The sequence below is a fragment of the Bufo gargarizans genome, chromosome 2 (genome assembly GCF_014858855.1).
Source record: "Bufo gargarizans isolate SCDJY-AF-19 chromosome 2, ASM1485885v1, whole genome shotgun sequence".
NCBI classification, from domain to species: Eukaryota; Metazoa; Chordata; class Amphibia; order Anura; family Bufonidae; genus Bufo; species Bufo gargarizans.
Window position 1 is genome coordinate 550691587 of NC_058081.1, and position 23435 is coordinate 550715021.

The 23435-nt window shown below is 41.2% G+C and overlaps 1 protein-coding gene across 1 annotated transcript; it reads left to right on the forward strand.

The window, feature by feature from the left end:
* Window positions 1-2086: 2086 nt before the first annotated feature.
* On the forward strand, window positions 2087-21832 carry LOC122926670 (potassium-transporting ATPase alpha chain 2-like). The gene is made up of 25 exons (XM_044278121.1): window positions 2087-2204; window positions 2571-2690; window positions 12034-12170; window positions 12975-13106; window positions 13194-13253; window positions 13969-14172; window positions 14263-14376; window positions 14956-15090; window positions 15202-15319; window positions 15456-15724; window positions 15816-16014; window positions 16138-16247; window positions 16505-16639; window positions 16747-16939; window positions 17088-17263; window positions 17346-17482; window positions 17647-17797; window positions 17890-18058; window positions 18723-18877; window positions 19056-19179; window positions 19286-19431; window positions 20092-20225; window positions 20494-20595; window positions 21123-21214; window positions 21713-21832. The coding sequence occupies exons 3-25, from the start codon at window positions 12159-12161 to the stop codon at window positions 21739-21741; spliced, it is 3096 nt and encodes a 1031-aa protein (XP_044134056.1). The 5' UTR covers window positions 2087-2204; window positions 2571-2690; window positions 12034-12158; the 3' UTR covers window positions 21742-21832.
* Window positions 21833-23435: the final 1603 nt, after the last annotated feature.

The following is a 23435-nucleotide window of genomic DNA, read 5'->3' on the forward strand; positions in this document are numbered from 1 at the left end:
GTGCGGTATTCTGTATAGTTTGGGGTGCTGTATACCGTGGGGTGCTGTATATTGTGGAGTGCTATACTTCTGTACTGTATAGTGTGGGGTGCTGTATAGTTTGGGGTGCTGTATACTGTGAGGTGCGGCATTCTGTTTAGTTTGGGGTTCTGTATACCGTGAGGTGCTGTATACTGTGGGTGCTGTATATTGTGGAGTGCTATACTGCTGTAATGTATAGTGTGGGGGGCTGTATAGTGTGGGGTGCTGTATAGTGTATAGTTTGGGGTGCTGTATACTGTGAGGTGCGGTATTCTGTATATTTTGGGGTGCTGCATACCGTGAGGTGCTGTATACTGTAGGTGCTGTATATTGCGGAGTGATATACTGCTGTACTGTATAGTGTGGGGGGCTGTATAGTGTGGGGTGCTGTATAGTGTATAGTTTGGGGTGCTGCATACTGTGAGGTGCTGTATATTGTGGGGTGTTATGCTGCTCTACTGTATACTGTAAGGTGTTGTACTGTATACTGTATAGTGTGGGGTGCTATACTGCATAGTGTGTGGGTGCTGTATACTATATGGTGCTACACTGCATACTGTGGGTTTCTGTATACTATAGGGTGCTATACTGCATACTGTGGGGTGCTGGGGTTCACTGTAACACTAGGGTGAGCCGAGCCCTGGTCTCCTTCCTGCAGAGTGGTGCCCACTTCCAGCCTGAGCCCAGCTGCCCAGAGCACTGATCCTGAGCCGCTGGAATCTTCAGAACTGGAAGTATTTATATCACTGTACTCTACCAGGTGTGTGGATTTTCTGTGTATGTGTTGTGGTGGAGGCCGTGATTGCATGCTAGGGAGTGGGAAGGCGGGTCAGAAAAGACCATTGTATGTTGTTAGAGGCGGGCAGTGGAAGTTTCAACTTACGATGGGTCAGAAAAGACCATTGTATGTTGAAAATATTGGATCCTGAGGCCATTGTATCTTGAGGGATCACTGTATCTCACCTATACTTTATAAAGAGCTCATAAAAAGTTATGTCTCCCAGTGACCTACCCCCATTCCCTCTCATCAGTCACATTTCAAATTTTCCTAGCCGCTCACCCCCCACATATGATGTAATGTCTCTAGAGATTATATCAGCACTGGTGCATTATAAGAGGAGCGGCTGATATCAGTCAAATATGATGTAATGTTTCTGGAGGTTATATCTGTACTGGAGCGTTATAAGAGGAGCAGCTGATGTCAGTCACATATGATGTAATGTCTTTGGAGTTATATCAGCACTGGAGCGTTATAAGAGGAGCGGCTGATATCAGTCACATGTGATATAATGTCTCCGAATGGTATATCCAGGCTCGGACTGGCCTACCGGGGAGACGGTAAAATTCCCGATGGGCCACTTGCCTGTCTGCTTATAATACTACAGTACAAGTCCATCCCTGCCCTTTGCCACCATCTCACGCTGAGCCTGGAGGAGGGCTGGTGCCAGGCACACGTGTTAGAGGCGGGCAGTGGACGGGCGTCTGTCCAGGACAAGGCAGAGTGAGCGAGAAGATGAAAGTGAAGAGAACACGCAGGAGCTGGAAACGAAACTGACAGGGAGTGGTTGTGCGAATGCAGCCTCTCTCAGCCATGCATGTCAGGTGACAGCCGTTACTGAGGCAGACCTAGTCACATAGGATGTAATGTTTCTGGAGGTTATATCAGCACTGGAGCGTTTTAAGAGGATTGGGAAGATGTCAGTCATGTATGATGTAATGTCTCTTGAGGTTATATCAGTACTCGAGCGTTATAAGAGGAGCAGCTGATGTCAGTCACCTATGGTGTAATGTCTCCGGAGGTTATTTCAGCACTGGAGAGTTAAAGGAGGAGTGGCTGATATCATTCACATGTGATATAATGTTTCTGAATGGTATATCCAGGCTCGGACTGGCCCACCGGGGAGCCGGTAAAATCCCTGATGGGCCACTTGCCTGTCTGCTTATACTACTATAGTACGAGTCCATCCCTCCCCTCTGCCCCCATCGCATGCTGAGCCTGAAGGAGGGCTGGTGCCAGGCACACGTGTTAGAGGCGGGCAGTGGACGGGCGTCTGTCCAGGACAAGGCAGAGTGAGCGAGAAGATGAAGAGAATCCGCAGGAGCTGGAAACGGAACTGACAGGGAGTGGTTGTGTGAATCCAGCCGCTCTCAGCCATGCATGTCAGGTGACAGCCGTTACTGAGGTAGGACGGGGCTGTTACAGCATCACTGACCACTGGTGAGCGACGTCCATACAGATACACAGTATGTTCTAGAGGGTGCCATGGACCGCCATGTACAGCCTGCCGATAGCTAAGACCGGCAGCGGTGTAGTGCCCTGTGTGAAGCTTCAGGACTTCTCTGCTGGACTCATCCCTAATCCGCCAGGTGTATCAGTAAAGCACCTCCTATCTGGCATCCTGTAATCCAGATGATGAAGGGGGGCTGTCTGTGATGTACTACACATTGAGGTTACAGAATAGTCTTATTGTACATAACTGCCAGTGTCTTCCTTGATAAGGCTGTGTTCACATGTGCGTAATGATTTACCTTTTTCTGCTGCGCTGTAGGAAGAGAAATACAGAATTGGAGCTGACACTGCAGGCTTTTCCCATAGAGTACTTGATGGCGCCTTCAGCCGAAAATGGCATCACTGAACAAACTGGTGATACTGCCGCGGCTAATGATCGGTTTGTATCAGACCTTATGGATGCTGGGCTCATTAACCACTTCATTAACCACTTCACATCCGGGCCATTTGCCCCCTTCCTTGACCAAGATTAATTTTGCAAATCTGACATATGTCATTTTATGTGGTAATAGCTTTGGAACGCTTTTACTTATCCAAGCCATTAGAGATTGCTTTTTTGTGACACATTGTACTTCATGATAGTCATAAATTTGAGTCAATACATATCACTTTTATTTATGAAAAAATATTAAATTTGGCAAAAAATTTAAAAAATTAGCAATTTTAAAAATTTCAATTTCTCTGCTTTTAAAACAGAAAGTGACCTCATAAAATATTTATTACTTAACATTCTCCATATGTCTACTTTATGTTGGCATCATTGTGTAAATGTTAATTTTTTTAGGATGTTAGAAGGCTTAGAATTTTAGAAGCAATTCTTAAAATTTTTAAGAAAATTGCCCAAACCCACTTTTTAAGTACCAGTTAAGGTCTGAAGTTACTTTGTGGGGCTTAAATAGTGGATACCCCCATAAATTACCCTATTATAGAAACTTTTTATTTTTTGCAACATTCATCTGACAGGGTAGATCATGTGCAATTTTTATAGAGCAGGTTGTTATGGATGCAATGATATCAAAATGTTTTTGTGTCTCCATTTTCTGAACGCCATAATTTTTTTTTTTTCTGCCGATTATCTTGTGCAGGGGCTCATTTTATGCAGGAAGGGTTGGGGTTTTTATTGGTACCATTTTTGGGTGCATATGATTTTTTGATCATTCATTATTACACTTTATGGGGCAAGGTGACCAAAAAATTGGTTGTTTTAGCACAGTTTTTATTAATTTATTTTTGCAGCGTTCATCTGAGGGGTTAGGTAATATAAGATTTTTATAGTGCAGATCGTTACGGACGTGGCTATATCATATCTAATATGTATATTTTTGAAACCCAAAAAAATATGCTTTAGTGTCTGCATAGTCTGAGAGCCATATTTTTTTTTTTGTCCGATTGTCTTAGTTAGGATCAAATTTTTTGCGGGATGAGGTGACAGTTTGATTAGTACTATTTTGGGGGGCATACGCCTTTTTGATCGCTTTATGTTGCACTTTATGTGATGTTAGGTGACAAAAAATGTATTTTTTGGCACAGTTTATATTTTTTTTTACGGTGTTCACTCGAGGGGTTAGGTCATGTGATATGTTTATAGAGCTGGTTGTTACGGACGCGGTAATACCTAGTATGCATACATTTTGTTATTTATTTCACTTTAACACAATAATAGCATTTTTGAAACAAAAAAATTATGTTTTAATGTGTCCATGTTCTGAGAGCTATAGTTTTTTTTATTTATTGAGCGATTTTCTTATTTAGGGGCTCATTTTTTGCGGGATGAGGTGATGGTTTTATTGGTACCATTTTGAGGAACATACACCTTTTTGATCATTTGGTGTTGCACTTTTTGTGATGTACGGTGACAAAAATGCCTTTTTTGACAGTTTTTTTATTTTTATGGTGTTTATCGGACTGGGTGGATCATGTTATATATGGACGCGGCAATACCAATTATGTCTATTTTATTTATTTATTTCTAATTAAAAAAAAAATTCCTTATTTTTTTTTCTTTTACATGTGAAACCTTTTTTTAATTTTTTTATTTTCAAACTTTTTTTATTTTACACTTTGCGTCCCCCATAAGGTCATACAAGTCCTCTGGGGGACATTTAACTTAACTTTTTTCCCACTATTGAACTCTCCTGTAACTGGGGCTGACATAGCAGCCCCAGTTACAGGGGAAATACAGCCCCCAGAGAGGCTGTACAGCACTATACAACGCTGTACAGCCTCAGTGCAGGGCTTATCGAGGTCTGTAGTAGACCCGACAGCTCCTGCACACTCTCGTTGAGCGCTGTGTATACAGCGATCTAGAAGGCACGGACACCTGCCTTCTCTCTGGGTTGCAGCTGCCAGAAACGTCCATTCAGAGATAGAGATCCACCTCCCGGACAATTATAGTCAACTGGCAGATGGGAGGTGGTTAAAGGGGTCCTCTCACCCCAGGAAATGGCATTTATCATGTAGAGAAAGTTAATACAAGGCACTTACTAATGTAGTTGTGATTGTCCATATTGCCTACTTTGCTGGCTGAATTCATTTTTCCATCACATTATACACTGCTCGTTTCCATGGTTACGACCACCATGCAATCCAGCAGAGGTGGCTGTGCTTGCACACTATAGGAAAAAGCACTAGCACCGTAGGCCCGGCCACCAGAGAGGCAGATGCTTTTTCCTATAGCGTGCAAGTACAACTACCACTGTTGGATTGCAGGATGGTCGTATCCATGGAAACGAGCAGTGTATAATGTGATGGAAAAACGAATCCTGCCAGCAAAGGAGGCAATGTGGACAATCACAATATATTAGTAAATGCCTTGTATTAACTTTCTCTATATGATAAATGCTATTTACTGAAATGAGACAGCCCTTTTAACACAGAGGTTCAGATTTACTGATCCTATAGACGGTGTAAGGCCAGGCTGTCTATCACAGGCGCTCAGGCTGGATGATACACTGGGGCAGGGGTTGTCACTTCTCTCTGACTCTGTACCAGCTATTGGCTTACTTTCAGACAGATTGTTTCCCAGAATTGTGCTGAAATGTTGGCACAAATGGCACATTTCAGGCCCTGCCCCCTTTTCAAGAATTTCAGAAGAAGGTGTGCAACCCCTATGAGCACCAGTTTGTACACAGATGTTTGGCGCAGACGTATTAGTAAACGTGGGCCAGGGTTTGCTGTGTGCGGCAGGACGTTTTATTGGAACAGGGGGCTCTGTGAGGTGCCAGAAGATACCATACAGCGCTCTGATCTATGTGCTGGTATACATCCCCCCCGATCAGTGCTGGGCTAAAGGGGTTGTGCAGTGTAAAGATACCGATGACCAGGCTGAGCGGAGCCTTCACATACTAGCGCAGCGACATTGGTGGCCCGCCCTGTCCCTTCCATGCCCCCCTCCCCCGCCCACAGGCATCTTACTGCCAACCAGCCAGAATCAAGAAGGTACAAGCCGGCGCCGTTCCAATTAGGTCCGCCCACCAAGCGCCGCACAGGGTTGCAGACAACTGTGGGACAGGACCTCATGGGTTGCGGACAACTGCGTCGGTGCCAGTGACAGTCTGACAGACTGTGCCCCTGTATCCGCCACTGAGCTAGATAGGCTGGGAGCGACTCAATAAGGTCCTGGTAGGTTGTCACAGATATATGGAGCAAAGCTGGAAGGCACGAGGATCAATAGAGCAAACACGATAATAAAGGTGGTTCCACAGATTGGGTTAAAGTCTGGGGAAATAGGGGGCCAGGGTAGTCCTTGAAAGTCTTGGCCATGCTCTTCCAACCAATGTTGTACATTTCTAGCCATGTGACATGTTGCATTATCATGCTGGAAGATTCCTTCCACTTCAGGGAAAACAATCAGCATGTATGAGCAGGGCCGGCCTTAGGTGTTCAGGCGCCCTGTGCGAGATAACCTTGTGGCGCCCCCCCCCCCCCCCAAAAAAAAAAAAAACACTGCTTGTTGCTGGCATCATGGCATAGGCTGGCTGACTATCCAACCAAGTAGTTACCAGCCCTCACACCCCAAAGGCCGGTGTAATGTTATACTTCCCTAGTTCGTGAGATTTCCCTACCCTCGTCACTTCCGGTCGCACCGGACATGACGTGAGGAGGTGTGCCGCGCAGGCGCACAACGACAGGTTAGGGAAATTTCACAGCAGAGTGCGCATGCGCCAGGAGCCTCGCCGGCGGTTAGGGTAGGGAAAAACTATGGGCCAATGCGCAGGCGCAGTGATCGGATGGATGTTCTCAGCTGAACACCGGCCGACACTGCGCATGCATCGGGAGCCTCACCAGCGGTTAGGGAAGGGAAAAATTACGTACGGGCCAGTGCTTTTTCCCTACCCTAACCGCTGGTGAGGCTCCCAGCGCATGCGCAGTGTCGGCCGGTGTCCAGCTGAGAAAATTCGTTTCCAATGTAGTATTAATAACTAAACAATTAAATAATAAACATATTGCATTGTCTACTTACCGCCAGGACAATTAGATGATCTGGACTCTGGCTGCAGTCTGGCTCTGGGGACTCCATTGTCACTCTCTTCCCCCCCCCCCCTCCCTCTCTTGTCACTCTTTCCCCCCCCCCTTCCCTTGTCACTCTCATTATCCCCGCCCTCCCTTGTCACGCTCATTATTTCCCCCCCCCATCACTCTCATTATTTCCCCCCCCCATCACTCTCATTATTTCCCCCCCCCCATCACTCTCATTATTTCCCCCCCCCATCACTCTCATTATTTCCCCCCCATCACTCTCATTATTTCCCCCCCCATCACTCTCATTATTTCCCCCCCATCACTCTCATTATTTCCCCCCCCCATCACTCTCATTATTCCCCCCCCATCACTCTCATTATTCCCCCCCCCCATCACTCTCATTATTTCCCCCCCCATCACTCTCATTATTTCCCCCCCCATCACTCTCATTATTTCCCCCCCCATCACTCTCATTATTCCCCCCCCCATCACTCTCATTATTCCCCCCCCCCCATCACTCTCATTATTCCCCCCCCCATCACTCTCATTATTCCCCCCCCCCATCACTCTCATTATTCCCCCCCCATCACTCTCATTATTCCCCCCCCCCATCACTCTCATTATTTCCCCCCCCCATCACTCTCATTATTTCCCCCCCCCCATCACTCTCATTATTCCCCCCCCCATCACTCTCATTATTCCCCCCCCCCCATCACTCTCATTATTCCCCCCCCCCATCACTCTCATTATTTTTCCCCCCCCCCATGTCACTCTCTTTCTTTCCTCCCCCCTCCCCACTCTCTTTCTTTCCTCCCCCCTCCCCACTCTCTTTCTTTCCTCCCCCTTGTCACTCTCTTTCTTTCCTCCCCCCTCCCCCCTTGTCACTCTCTTTCTACTCCCACCTCCACCTCTAGTGTAGCGTGGCCGAGCTCTGTTAGGTCCGCGGTACAGGAGCATTTGTTTCCTGTACCCGGCCGGACTGACAGGAAGTGCACACTAAGTGAGCACTTCCTGTCAGTCCGGCCGGGTACAGGAAACAAAAGCTCCTGTACCGCGGACCTAACAGAGCTCGGCCACGCTACATTAACAGGCGCAGGATTCTTTAGACTAGAGCGGCAAGCGCTCAGCCTCAGCCACTCAGGCGGCGCAGAATGAGGGGCGCCGCCAGCCGCCCCCAACTTATATAAGCAACTTTTTTTTTTTTAAACCGCAACGGGCGCCGGGCGCCCCCTGCTGAATATAGGAGGAGGGGGGGGGGGAGAAAACATAAGTGCCGCCTCGCCTGCCCATATTACATTGCGGGCTGTCGGCCGCCCGGCGCCCCTGTTGCTATGGCGCCCTGTGCGGCCGCACAGCCCGCACACCCCAAAGGCCGGCCCTGTGTATGAGTGTATGTGGTCTGCAAAGATGTACTCAGGCCACAATCCATTGAAATTTCCTTCCACATACAGTAAATGAGTGGGCCCAGAGAATGTCACAAGAGCATCCTATAGACTATAACGGGTTTTGCTTTTCCAGTGATGGTTGCAGGGTTTTTGTTCTCTGATGTTTTTTGCCTGATAAGCCAATGTCCATCCGTTCAATGAAGCAGAAAAGGTGATTAATCAGAGAAGGCAACCCTTTGGCAATTAGCGGAGGGCCAATTTCTCAAACTAAGTGGCTTGGCTTGAGAAAGGTTCTGAGAGAGACCCGAAACATTGCTGTATGACATGTGTGAATAAATACCACATTTTTCACTTGAGTGCCGTGGATTTTGCAACATATATATAAACAGTGCTGCCCATAATTATTCATGCCCCAGGCAAATTTTGACTTAAAGTTACTTTTATTCAACCAGCAAGTAATTTTTTGACGGAAAATGACATAGGTAATAAGACGATGTACAAGAGGCATTATTACATAGAAACATAGAATGTGTCGGCAGATAAGAACCATTTGGACCATCTAGTCTGCCCAATATACTGAATACTATGGATAGCCCCTGGCCCTATCTTATATGAAGGATGGCCTTATGCCTATCCCATGCATGCTTAAACTCCTTCACTGTATTTGCAGCTACCACTTCTGCAGGAAGGCTATTCCATGCATCCACTACTCTCTCAGTAAAGTAATACTTCCTGATATTACTTTTAAACCTTTGCCCGTCTAATTTAAAACTATGTCCTCTTGTAGCAGTTTTTCTTCTTTTAAATATTCTCTCCTCTTTTACCTTGTTGATTCCCTTTATGTATTTAAAACTTTCTATCATATCCCTCTGTCTCGTCTTTCTTCTTAAGGTCCTTTAATCTTTCCTGGTAAGTTTTATCCTGCAATCCATGTACTAGTTTAGTAGCTCTGAACTCTCTCCAAAGTATTGTGGGAAAAAAACATTTCTCAGCTTTTTTTTACATTTGAGCAAAAAGTGTCCAGTCAAAAATTATTCATACCATAGTAACATAGTAACATAGGATTCAAGTCTGGACTCTGGCTGGGCCACTCAAAAACGTTAATGTTGTTGTCTGCTAACCATTTCTTCACCACTTTTGCTGTGTGTTTTGGGTCATTGTCATGCATAAATGTCCACTGGTGCCCAAGGCCGGCCAAGTTTCTCTGAAAACTGCCTGATGTTGTCGTTGAGAATCCTCATGCATTGCTTTTTTTTCATGGTGCCATTTACTGTGATTAGGTTACCTGGTCCATTGGCTGAAAAACACCCCCAAAGCATTAGGTTCTCACCACCATGTTTGACAGTGGGGATGGGGTTCTTTGAGTTGAACGCTTCTCCTTTTTTACCCCAAATGAAGGAAACATCATTGTGACCAAACAATTCATTTTTTGTTTCATCTAACCATAACACAGAAGGCCAGAAGTCTTCTTCTTTGTCCAGATGTGCTTTTGCAAAGGCCAAGCGAGCTTTTGTGCGCTTTATTACTTGCTGGTTGAATAAAAGTAACTTTAAGTCAAAATTTGCCAGGGGTATGAATAATTGTGGGCAGCACTGTATTAATAAATATATATATATATATATATATATATATACATATGTATTTTGTGACACAGTGAGAGGTTTGGGAAAACAAGTATTTTCCTCCCAGCATGTGCTGCTGGGCTGATTTACAGCCAGGTGAGGTCAAATACCGGACCAGATTTTAAGTGCCTGTCCGGGTTTTGGCAGCATCTGGCTGTCCTTAAATAGGTAGCTGGGCTCAGAAGCGAGGTCTCTGTGTTGGAATCTGGGAGCCTTGTGTCTGGATGAAGACTTGCTACCTGTTTGGCCTTAAAACAGGTTGGTGCTGCTATAGTCAAGGACTCTTTGAGGCAGAATTGCTGCATGGTGTGAATTACCACCAACACCACAAGGTGACTTTTTGCTTGATTATGACTGCTTGTTTTATCACTTGCCTGATATGTGACTAAAACACTGAACTGTTTGATCCAAAAATCTTGTTGTTGCCTCTATACTGCGTCCGCTAATCCTGTCTACCAGAGCGAAAACCCCACTATATATATATATATATATATATATATATAGTAAAAAAGAAGTTCCACAGCACCTCCATATGGTGAAAGAAACGTGTCCTGTATTGACCCAAGCATGGCTGAATAAAGGACACATTTCCTTCACCATATGGAGGTGCCGTGGAACTTATTTTTTACTGTATTCAGGTGATTTTGTTGATATCATATCGGCTGGCATTCCTTACACATTTTTTTATTTTTGGGGGGATTTTTTGTGGTGCTGCTCCTGCTACAACTTTTTAACTATATATATATATATTTATAGAGAGAGACAGAGAGAGAGATGCTAAGAAGTTCCTGGCTTTGCCCCTTCCAGTTGGAATTGAAAAATGATATTATATTGGTATTATATGAAAGCTTGATATATTGTTATGTAACTGTGCAAATATCAGATGCTTACGATTGTTATGACTATTTTTAATTTTAGGTAGAACCTGAGTTGGCAGAGGCACAAGGAAGTTTCATGTCTGTGGAGTTTTGAGTCCTCATTAAGTTTTTGTTTCTCCAGGGAAAGGACATTCATACTACTGAGGGCACTTCTCCCCTAGTGTTTGTGACGTCTCAGTGTGAATGTCTTTTTTCGCCAGATACACTACCTATTCATTCAATGATTCAGTCTCGCTGGAGAAGGCAACCTTTTACCAATAAGCAGAGGTCCAAATCTGATAAGACAGCAAAAATTGAAGCATTTTTTGCTGTTATATCTGTAAAGAATAGATCAAGGCAACTGGACTTACTGTAGATTTCTTGAAAATGTTTCACTTGTTCTTCCAACGAGCTTTCTCAATTCCTCAGAATTGAGAAAGCTCGTTGGAAGAACAAGTGAAACGTTTTCAATAAATCTACAGAAAGTCCAGTTGCCTTGATTTATTCTTTACAGATATATACCATGACCTGGATAAATGAGAACCTTCACAGACATTTTTTGCTGTTGCAGTAACCATCCATCTGCTTCGGAGCCCTATACGCAGTAGGGTTCACTGCATTGTTGTTTTAGATACAAGTGTGGTAGCCCTCTGGTTCATTTTGGTGGTGAGTTGCTCCACTGTAGAATGTCAGTCCGCCATCGTGCGTCTTTATAGTTGATGTTCCCCTCATACCAATGACACTTGGTGATACACAGTTTCCACAATACTTATTTGCAAAGGTAACATATGTCCACCCGAAAACCAATAATCAACCCTTTTTAGCCATGACAGCAATGAGGGATATGTGTGCAGTCAGCCTATCACACATCTTATATACCCACCATGCTCACAATATGTGACTTTCTTCTTGAGCTAGACGCTGCCAACGTCAAAAGTAGGAAGTGATTAATAATGGGACAACTCTATAGGTAAATATATATATTTATATAATATACACTATATATATATTTGTATGTACTGTATATCAGCTTTGCTGAATAGGTATACAATTGAAATCTGCAAGTACAAAGTTGCAATGCCCCCTACTGAGCTACAATTCCATGCACATTTCAAATGCGTAAAAAATGTGAACCCAAAATTAGCATTTGCTTAACTAAAAAAGCTACCCAGCCTGTACAATTTGCACCTCCTTGAACAACTCCATCACTCTCATCTGCCACAGGTATACCTTGGTGATCAGCATCTAGATAAGTTTCTGTGAAGAAAAAGAAATACTGGTTTATCTGAAGGAAACCTGTTGTAGCTAGATCCAAAAAGCATTGAACGTATTACCTAGAGGGTGTGATAGTGGGAGGAGCCACACAATATATAAGGCATGGGTTTGATCCTTCACAGGCAATGGCATCTTCCATCAATTAACTGCTAAATTTAGTCAGTGGAAGCTTCATAAGAGCAGCTCAGCAGGATTCCAGCAGGACATTTACTAATTCAGAACATCCAGAACGTCTCAACCTCCAAGAATGTCTTCCCAGGTAAGTGTATTTTCTTACTAGATGTCTTATTTCATGTAGATGTTATTAGAATAAAGTTAGAAATAATGGCAAGGAAGTAAATTGGTAGAAGCCAAAAACTGCAGTTTTATCACATATAAAGGTTTAAGTATATGGAAATACCTTTACAGTTAGTCATAGTAAGAGCTAACCGCAAGAGGTAGTAATTTATGTCAGCATTTAAAAAAGCATTTAAAAAAAAAACGAATCTAACAATTAATGTGATATAACTGATCTGAGGCTGAACTTGATGAACAGGAATCTATTTTCAACCTTTGTAACTATGTACTCCACCTAGTCCTGATCCACCGTATTGTATGGTACCATGTTATACTATAAATATAAATGTTAAAGGGGTTGCCGGCTTTTTTCATATTGATTGATGATCTATCCTCAGGATAGGTGATCAATATCAGATTGGCCAGGGCGATGGGGGGGTGACCACTGGCAGCACCTCCACCAATCAGCTGTTTGATGAGAATGCAGCACTGGTACAAGCTCCTGCATCTCTTCACTGTTTACCTGTACACTGTCGCAATTGCAGTGGTGTGCGGGTGTAATTGCAACTGCTGCCCCCATTCACTTCAATGAGATGGCTCCTTCTTGCTCAAGTGAATAGGAAGGAGCCGTCCTATTGGAGTGAATGGGATAGTGGTGTTGTGATTACACCTGCTCAGGCATCTGATAGTTCAATATAAAAAATCTGACAACTCCTTTAACACACTAAATCTAATTGTAGGTACAGTAGCTAGACTGTTTCCAATGTGTGTCCGCTTCTTTCTATAGGAGCCACCTGATGTTCATGCCATCCCCATGAATGAAAAACCAGAGGAGAAAACCAAAGATAAAATATTTGCTGGGATGAAAAGAAAGAAGAATGATAAGAAAGTAGAAAACCTGAAAAGAGAGCTGGAGATTGTAAGTGATAGAAAGGAAAAAGATGTATATGGATGATAAACATTGTATATGGTATTATAAAGTACTGACTATAGTTTTCTTTTCTAGACTGACCACAAGTTAACTAAAGACGAATTGGAAAATAAATATTCTGTAGATATCAAACAGGTAAGTCTTACAGTTGGTTGTCTGGTTTAGAAAACCTATTTCAAAATATCATATGATTATTAATTAGTAGATGGGGCGCCATCATTCAAGACTCTTAGGGCTGTTTCACACGAGTGAATCCATTGCGAGAACCATGCTCCGTGTGTGAGCATGATCCTCCACTTCTGAACTTCAGCATTATCATGGTTTATTATGCTATGTGCCTCTGATTGACCTGTCATTGTGACCGCTTTATGTCACTATGAATCTGTAGAAGTAAGGTCAAGCAAAAGCACACAGCATTATAAATCAGTATAATGCCCTGCGCTCCTGCAAGTCCAGAACGGAGGATCACATTCACACACGGAGCGTGATTCCTGCAGTGGACTTGCTCATGTGAAACAGACCTTAAGAAGTAGCCGGTGCAAAGAAAGAAGCTACAATGACAGTCTTACTCTCTGACCTGGAGTGTCCATGTATTACATGAACAGCCTATTTATTTCAGCTTGAGCTGTTTAATGCTTTATTTTACATGTGGTGGTATTGTAAAGGAAATTAAAAAAAATTGACTGTGTTTGTACAGCTCATCTTTGCAAGTCTCAGGAACCCATTATCAATAGTGGACCATCCCTTAAACACAATAATAAAAGCATAGTTTACGGTCTCATGTTTGTCCCTTCTGCCAACAAGTATAAAAAGTTGCACAATATTTTAACAAATTATGTTTAACTTTAAGGGTTTGAGCACTGCAGCTGCCCAGGAAATTCTCACCCGGGATGGACTCAACAAGCTCACTCCTCCAAAAGGAACTCCTAAAATTGTCAAATTTTTGATGCTAATGGCGGGTGGATTCTCCATTGTTTTCTGGATTGCGGCCGCCTTGTGCTTTCTTGCATATGGCCTTCAAGTTGCACAAGATCCTAATGTTTCCAAAGACAATGTAAGAAAAAAAACACAATAGACTTTGCAAATGTAGATCTCAGTTGCATTTTGTTTCTGTTAATGTATTATAATTCCTTTATGTCCTCAGCTGTGGTTGGCGATCATCCTGATTTTAGTGGTGGTGATGACAGCCATCTTTGCTTATTACCAGGAAGCTAAAAGTACCAATATTATGGCTGGCTTTAAGAATATGGTACCCCAGGTAAGAAGTGTTACAGCAGACTTCACAAATTAAAGGCTACGGCCACCTTTGGGGTGTTTTTTTTTTAATTTATTTTTTATTTTGGGCTAAAACATCATTGCTTTTGGTCTTTATTTAAAAATTACAACAGCTTTTCCTGCATAGCTTTCAGTTTCTGGGTATTTGCAGACAGGCAAGCTTTCTCCTTCACAGTGAATCCACCAGAGAACTGCTCTATTGGTGGATTCTGTACCTCTTATTTCGGAATTCCTAACAGCTCATAAACATTGATTGAAGCCAAATTCTTATCAAATAAGAAGTTAGCTATAATGAGTGATTATGAGCTTCCAGGGAACTAGAGCTAAGAGTCACAGATGTAGCTGACAGAGCAATTCTCTAAGAGATTCACTGTGAAGGAGTCTTCAAATACACAGAAAGTGAAAGCTTTACAGGAAAACTTTTAATAAAGACCAATTGAAAAAAAATAAAAAAATCCCCTCAAGATGAGTAGATTTCTGTCATAAAAATGCCCCAACATTGATCATTGCCTTTAAACTTGAGAATTATTTCTTATAGTGATTTATTCTTTTGTTGATTTAGCAAGCCTTGATTCTTCGTGATGGAAAACGTATTGAGATGCTAGCAGAGAATCTTGTTGTTGGGGACATTGTTTTTATTAAAGGAGGAGATAAAATCCCAGCTGATTTACGTATGCTTGAATGCCAAGGCTGCAAGGTGAGAAAAATAGAGAAGAAATTTTTGCAGTCATAAATAACATTATGGTTAATAGTTTGAAGACAATCTTTGAACGCATCATAAGAATGACCTGTTGCTTTTGATATGTAGGTTGACAACTCATCTCTCACTGGTGAATCAGAGGCGCAACCTCGTGGTGTGGAGTGCACAGATGATAACCCTCTAGAGACCAAGAACCTGGGCTTCTTTTCTACAACCTGCTTGGAGGGTAAGCTGTAAATCAGTATTCAGAGCTTCTCACATATATATCTTTTAAATTGTGCACCTAGTGGCAGCACCTAAGATGATGCCTATTTATCAAAAAGGAACAGAACCTGATCTAATACTTTATGTTTACTCTACAGGCACAGCATACGGTATAGTAATTAACACAGGTGACCGTACAGTCATTGGACGTATTGCATCACTTGCCTCACAAGTCGGGAACCAGAAGACACCCATCGCCTTGGAGATTGAGCACTTTGTGCATTTGATCAGTGGGCTTGCAGTGGCTGTTGGCCTACTTTTCTTCATCATTTCCATCTCTATGGGATATAGTCCCCTCAATGCTGTAATATTCTGTATTGGTATCGTGGTAGCTTATGTGCCTGAGGGACTACTGGCAACTGTAACAGTAAGTAGTACATATTAATTTGCCCATTTTTATAATATTATGTTTGTCAAGAGTCTCTTTTGAATAAGACTTCCACATGTGTGCCCAATAGGTTTGTCTATCCCTGACGGCAAAGCGTATGGCAAAAAAGAATTGCCTGGTGAAGAACTTGGAAGCTGTTGAGACTCTTGGGTCCACATCAGTCATTTGTTCTGACAAGACTGGGACCCTTACCCAGAACCGTATGACAGTGGCACATATGTGGTTCGATAATATCATCCACAATGCAGATACCAGTGAAGATCAGACAGGTAAGAACTTGTGAATCTTTAATTTTCACACAGTAGATTCAATAAATGTCTCCACACAACACACTAGACTTCTCTTGTCTAAATTCAACAGGTAGATAACCACTGGTAATTGTTTCTCTACAGGTGAAATGTTTGATCAGAGTTCCCCAACTTCGCAAGCACTGAGTAGAATCGCGACCCTCTGTAACCGAGCAGAATTCTGTGCTAATCAGGAAGAAGTTCCTATCAACAAGGTAAATTGTCAATTATATACATTATACATATATGTGAAGGATAAAATGCATCTCATAAAGAAAATGTTGTTGGAACTCTCCTCTGTAAGAGTGCCTTGCATGGATTACATGCTTCCCAGGAACCTTGTTGGAGGTTGGGGAAACCAGACCCACTGAGATATTCATAAGGCAACTCCCTTAGGGTCAATTTGTTGTATTTTGATTCAGAATCTCATTAAAACGGGTTGATATCTTATCTGCTTTCACTATTTGTGCAGAGAACAGTCAACGGAGATGCCTCAGAAGCAGCTTTATTGAAATTTACCGAGAATATTATAGGAAATGTCATGGACATTAGGGAAAGGAATGAAAAAGTTTTGGAAATCCCATTTAATTCCAGCAACAAGTACCAGGTAATTGATGAATTTGGTTGTACTTTGATGTCCAAGCCATCTATGGCATTACTGGTTATTTGGAATCCAATGTTTCTTTAGAGCTGACATCTATTACTACTTCTTAGGTCTCTATTCATATCCCAGAAGATCCTGCTGAGAAAGGTTACCTGCTAGTGATGAAAGGGGCCCCAGAACGTATCTTGGATAGATGTAGCACCATCATGATAGGAGGACAGGAAGTGCCACTGGATGCTGAAATGAAAGATAACTTTCAGGAGGCCTATATCGCCCTGGGGAGTCTGGGAGAGAGAGTTCTTGGTGAGTATATGCAATTTTACATTGACATTTTGGAAATATCTAAGCAACCTAGACTTAATGCATCTTTGTATCCCATACCTTCAAGATATATTTAAAGTTATCATAATAAATTGCTAACATCTATTTATTTGTTATTTTTCTTTTGTAGGTTTCTGTCAAATTCTGCTTCCTTCTTCTGCCTATGGGCCGGGTTACCCTTTCAATGTAGAAAGTGAAAATTTCCCCTTAGAAAAATTATGCTTTGTTGGCCTCATCTCAATGATTGACCCACCTCGCTCCAGTGTTCCTGATGCAGTCATGAAGTGTCGTAGTTCAGGCATTAAGGTTAGTGTCCAAAAACATTGATCAAAGTGAAGCTGAATTTAGCAATCAGTGCAAAATAACTATTAATCTGTATTTATGGCAGGTTATTATGGTCACTGGGGACCATCCAATTACAGCAAAAGCAATTGCAAAAAGTGTCGGTATTATTTCAAGTACTAACGAGACGGTGGAAGATATTGCCAGCAGACTAGGAATCCCTGTTGAACGAGTTAATCCCAGGTCAGACATTCATTTACCACTTTCTCAGACATCTGTCAGCATCTTAAAATGCCTTATTCACTTCAATGGAGATGAGCTGTCAGTAGATAGACACAACCTCGTACAACCGCTTAAATTACAATTGTATTCTACTTAGTGCATTGACCGGTTGATTTTAATTATAGGGATGCTTGTGCCGTTGTAGTAAATGGAGGTGAAATAGTTGACATGAGTTCTGATGAACTGGATGACATCTTGAGAAATCATACAGAAATTGTGTTTGCCCGGACCTCACCCCAACAAAAACTTCTCATTGTCGAAGGTTGTCAGAGACTAGTAAGTTACGGTATAGTCTTAAAGGATAGAATAATAATGCAAGGTTGACTTTGGTGACTGTACTAAGAATACATTATATCTATAACTTTCAGGGTGCCATTGTGGCTGTGACTGGGGATGGTGTGAATGACTCCCCTGCATTGAAAAAAGCCGATATTGGTGTTGCAATGGGAATTGCTGGCTCTGATGCTGCCAAACATGCCGCCGATATGATTCTTCTGGATGATAACTTTGCTTCTATTGTGACCGGTGTGGAAGAAGGTAAGCTGGCCATTCTAGGAATATAAATTTCTCAACTTCCCAACAAGACAGACAAGGCTCATCTATTTTTGTGATCATTGCTTTAATAAATTGGGTTTAACTAAGCAACTCCATATCTAAGATGTACTGTATCATTCTTGTATCATACACTGTTTAAAGGAACACAAAACTTAGAAATGACTAGAAATATAAACATAAAAACAAAATAAACTCGCCCACCTTGTTTGTCAATCTGCAGGATTTTCAGCATTCTCCTGAAATAAACATAGTTACATAGTTAGTACGGCTGAAAAAAGACATGTCCCTCATGCTGTAATAGTGGATGGGAGAGGATGACGATGAAGGGAAAGTAGAGGGAGGGGGTGAATGTTAGAAATTTGTTTTCCTTATTAATCCAGTAGAACATATATATATATATATATATATATATATATATATATATATATATAAACGATCTGCCCTAAAAGGAAAAGAAAAATATTCCTGATCTTTAACAGTCTTATAGTGAACTAGTCTATGGTCAGTCTCTTTCTGATCCCTTCCATTTTGTATACTAGAAGAATTTTTCAAGATTTATAGCAGAATTGTTGATATATTGTTCCAATTGAAAGCGGATAATGCTGCCATACATTTCCAATAGCTCATTAATGTAATTCCCCTGCAGGTCGCTTGATATTTGATAACCTGAAGAAGTCCATTGCATACACCGTAACCAAAAACATACCAGAAATGATTCCTTTCATGGTCTATGTGATCATCAGCTGCCCCTTGCCCATAGGAACCATCACCATCCTCTTCATAGAGCTGGGAACTGACATTGTAAGTCGATTTTTTAGAGCATATAGTATATGTGCATTTCATACAATGATACACATTGAATGTACAAGTCTCAGTGGAGGTGACCTCATTGGAAGTAGTTTTCTGTAAATTATATAATGTCATCTTCTCAAGGACAAATGATTTTCTCTAAGATATGCAATTCTTCTGATTTCCTCAGATCCCTTCTATTGCTTTAGCATATGAGAAACCCGAAAATGATATTATGACCAGAAAGCCACGCAATCCACACAAGGAACGACTGGTGAACATGCCACTGCTTTCATACTCCTACCTTCACATTGGTAAGAATTTTCTTTCATTACAAATGATATTTGAAGTCAAATGAGTATAAAACAAAAAAGGATCATGCTACGAGGCTTACATGTATATGACTTATATGATCTACAGCTGCAATGGAAGCCTTTTCTGGGTTTGTGAACTACTTCACTATCTTGGCTGAACAAGGATTCCTTCCAGCTAGAACAATTGGACTCAGAATCGAATGGGAGGACAAAAACATAAATGAACTGGAAGACAGTTATGGGCAGGAATGGGTAAGCATATTAAACCAAAAGTCAGGGGATCTATTAAGCTACTACTTTAATATTTATAGACAACTGACGTAGTCAATTACTATAATTCAGTGGTCTCCAGCCTGTGTCTCATCAACTATTGTTAACTGAAACAAACTCTGAAATGGTTGTACCCTCCAATGGTTGCAATGTATTCTATACAGTAGGGGTGTAGCTAAAGGGGTGTTGATGGGACATGTGCCATTGTTTACATGTGCTACCAAGCTACCTTAACAAGGACAGTAGAGTGAACCTTTGTCCTGGGTCAAGGAAAGCAAGACTGTGTTGCTGCTATACAGTATTAGTTTCCGGAATGTTTTCTGGACTTTTAATTAAAGTTTGCTATAAATACATCCTCTGACCATCCTTGAGCAGTGGACGCCACAGTTCGCTTATAATAGGCACTAGTTATTCTTCACATCTTCATGGGTGATGGTCCAATATCTCTGCACTTGATGTCTCACAGTAACATAAGATTAGACCTTGTAACATTTTTAAGACACTAATCATTGATCTATATCTGTAGCCAGCACAGCCAGCAATGTCTTGCTACTTTGCATAGTTTTTACTAACATCCTAGGCAAAATCCATGTTTTTTTTTTTTAACAAAGTAACCTATATTATCTTGTCTTTGTTTTGTAGACCTATAACCAGCGTCTCTACCAGGAGTGGTATAACTACTCAGCTTTCTTTGTCGGTATTGTGGTCTGCCAGATGATGAATGCAGTTATCCGAAAAACAAGAAGGAACACCCTGCTGACCAGTAATTTCTTCAGGTGAGTGACAAGTTTTAGTTGTGTATAATGCACAACTTTCTAGCAGCATGTTGCCTGTTACATCTATGTATAAATTAGTTTAGGCAGGGTTATAGACACAGGAGGGGGGTAACACAGCTAAATTAAAATGGGGTAACCTGTGGGCTAGTTAGCATGGAGACAGAGCAACATAGTGGGGCTATTCCTAGCAGGAGGGATATATTATTATAGCAATAAGACAAAGCAATCTGGTATTTCCTTTGCACTACATTCTTTTTTACTTTCACAGGAATAAAATTGTCTTCTTGGGTGTACTCTCACAAGTAGTCGTTGGAATCATCCTCCTCTATGTTCCTGGATTGAATGAAGGATTGCACTTTATGCCCATTCGGTAAGTATCAGCATATAGCAAAGTAGTAGATACTATAGCAAAGTAGTAGATACTATAATTTAGCAGCTATAGTAACCAAACCCTATCCTAAGCAGCTTCTTCTGTCCATGAGAATGTTGGATATCTGGTTATCTGACTTGGCCATTTACATACTTTTTCAAATATAGTCAATGTGAATATTGGGCAACAGTAGTACAACCACGTAATATGAAGTATAAGCATTAATGACAGGTGCAACCATGTTATCACAAGATGGTGCAACAGAAGTTAATTGCTCGCCAGCTGCTTCAGGTTGTCCCTGCCATAACAGATGAGATGTAATGCTGTACTCAGAAGCAGGTTTTGATTGCAAAGTTGACATTACAGTGTCACCAACATTAAGTTACTGTATAAAGTCATAAGTATAATAATACTCTACCCCCATTATTACAGATTTTGCCATGTGCAACGTACATATTTCACTTTCTACTCCGCAATTTGCTTTATTTTAATCAAATGTTTGACATCTGTTTAATTATTCTTCACAGAATCCAATACTGGTTTTGTGGAATTGAGTACACAATTCTCATCTTAGTTTACGATGAAATTCGAAAACTTCTCATAAGAAAATTTCCTGGCAGTAAGTATCTATAATATGAACATCTGAGACACATCATTCTCGACCAATGCATATACATCAGTATCTATACACCTACAAAGACCATTGTTGGCCTAAACTTGTAATGATGGTATCATTGCAGCATGTAGGTCATTAGTGGCATATATGGATGGTCAAGTACCTGCCAAACTTCTGCTATGTCAGGCTTCCCTGTCAAGTCTGCCATGGCAGATACTCCTTTTTTTTCTGCTAACAAGTTGTTTTAGTTGCCCTGGTCAATCCATTTATAGGAATTTCAAACATCTCGAATAATAGGATTAGGTCGAATCGCTCATATAGCATTAGGAAAAACCTGGTTTTACTCAAGATACACCTTGCCACTCCATGCCCATTTCATTAACCAAATTAGATTGCTAATGATTTGCCTCCTAATGATGAGTAGTTAAGCAGCAAGGTTCTCCGTATAGAAATCTGAAGACTTAAAAATGCACCTATTTATTCTTAATGTCTTTTTTTCAGGTTGGGTGGATAAGGAGCTTTACTACTAAATTATCATCAAGATTTCCCATTACTGGACCAACATTCTGACTGCATCCCTCAATTTTTACCTGTACATATTGTATAATTGTATATAGTCACATAATGTAAATAAAAATACATTTATTTTAAAAAATATATATGATATATTGTTTTTATTGTATTATATTGTAAGAAAAATACAGTTAATACCTTACCTTATAGTGAAAGTATTCTAGATAAAGCGAGGAAAGGTTAAGTAAGTTAAATAAGGTAAATGTGAACAAGTTCAGTCATTGCTGTGTCCTTGTTTATCATTTTTAAAGATTCTCTAGGTACTGGTACAGTGCCAAGTGATTGGTGCAAGCAAATGTGGTGCCCATATTCAAAAAAGGATCTTATAGACTAGTAATTATAGACTAGTTAGTCATTGATTCCTATTCAGAATGGTCCCGGGATAAAACTGCTGTACCCCAAGGTTCAGTGTTGGGTCCCCTATTATTTAATTTATTTATTAATCATATCAAGGATAGGATTAATAGCACCATTTAGATTTTTGCAGATGACACTAAGTTGTGTAGTACTGTACAATCTATGGAAGATGTCCATAAAATACAAGCTGACTTGTAGACTCTGAGTGATTGGGCATCCATTTGGAAAATGAGGTTCAATGTGGATAAATGTAAAGTTATGCATTTGATAGAAATAATCTCTGTGCATCATATGTCCTAGGGGATGTAACACTGGGGGAGTCACTTGGAGAGAAGGATTTGGGTGTCCTTGTACATTATAGATTGAATTACAGCGTACAATGTCAATTAGCTGCTTCTAAGTCTACCAGGATATTGTCATGCAATAACAGAGGCATGGACTCGCGGGGGAGGGATGTAATATTACCACTTTACAAAGCGTTGGTGCGGCCTCATCTGGAATATGTAGTTCATTTCTGGCCACCAGTACTTAGAAAGGACGCACTGCAGCTGAAAAAAGTACAGAGGAGAGCGACTAAACTGATAAGGGGCATGGAGGGTCTTAGTTATGAAGAAAGATTAAAATATTTAATTTATTTAGTCTTGAGAAGAGACGTCTAAGGGGGAACATGATTAACCTAAACAAGTATATAAATGGGCCATACAAAAAATACGGTGAAAAGCTGTTCCATGTAAAATGTGCTCAAAAGACAAGGGGGCACTGCCTCCGACTGGAGAAGAAAAAGTTCAGTCTCCAGAAGTGTCAAAGCTTCTTTACTGTAAGAACTGTGAATCTGTGGAATAGACTTCCTCAGGACGTGGTCACAGCTGGAACAGTGGACAGTTTCAAAAATGGTTTAGACAAATTCTTAAAAGTGAAAAACATTAATGCTTATTAAAACGTGCAGAAATCTGAGTCTCACTTCCTTCTGGAATTCGCATCCCCACCTATCCCTTGGTTGAACTCGATGGACTTATGTATTTTTTAAACCGTATTAACTATGTAACATAGAAATAAAAACCACAATCCAATGTCATTTAAAACCATAATTACCAGGCTCATTTTCATTTTTTTCCTCCTCACCTTTCAAGAGCCATAACCTTTTTTTTTTGGTGGGACAATTGGTATTATTTAAAGTTAAAGTTTGTCATTTGATACCACAATAGAGCATTTATTAATGCACAACTGAAATGAAGAACTGATTATTTTTCAGTCCCCACACTAGTTTTACTGACATCTGCCAAATGTCAGAAAG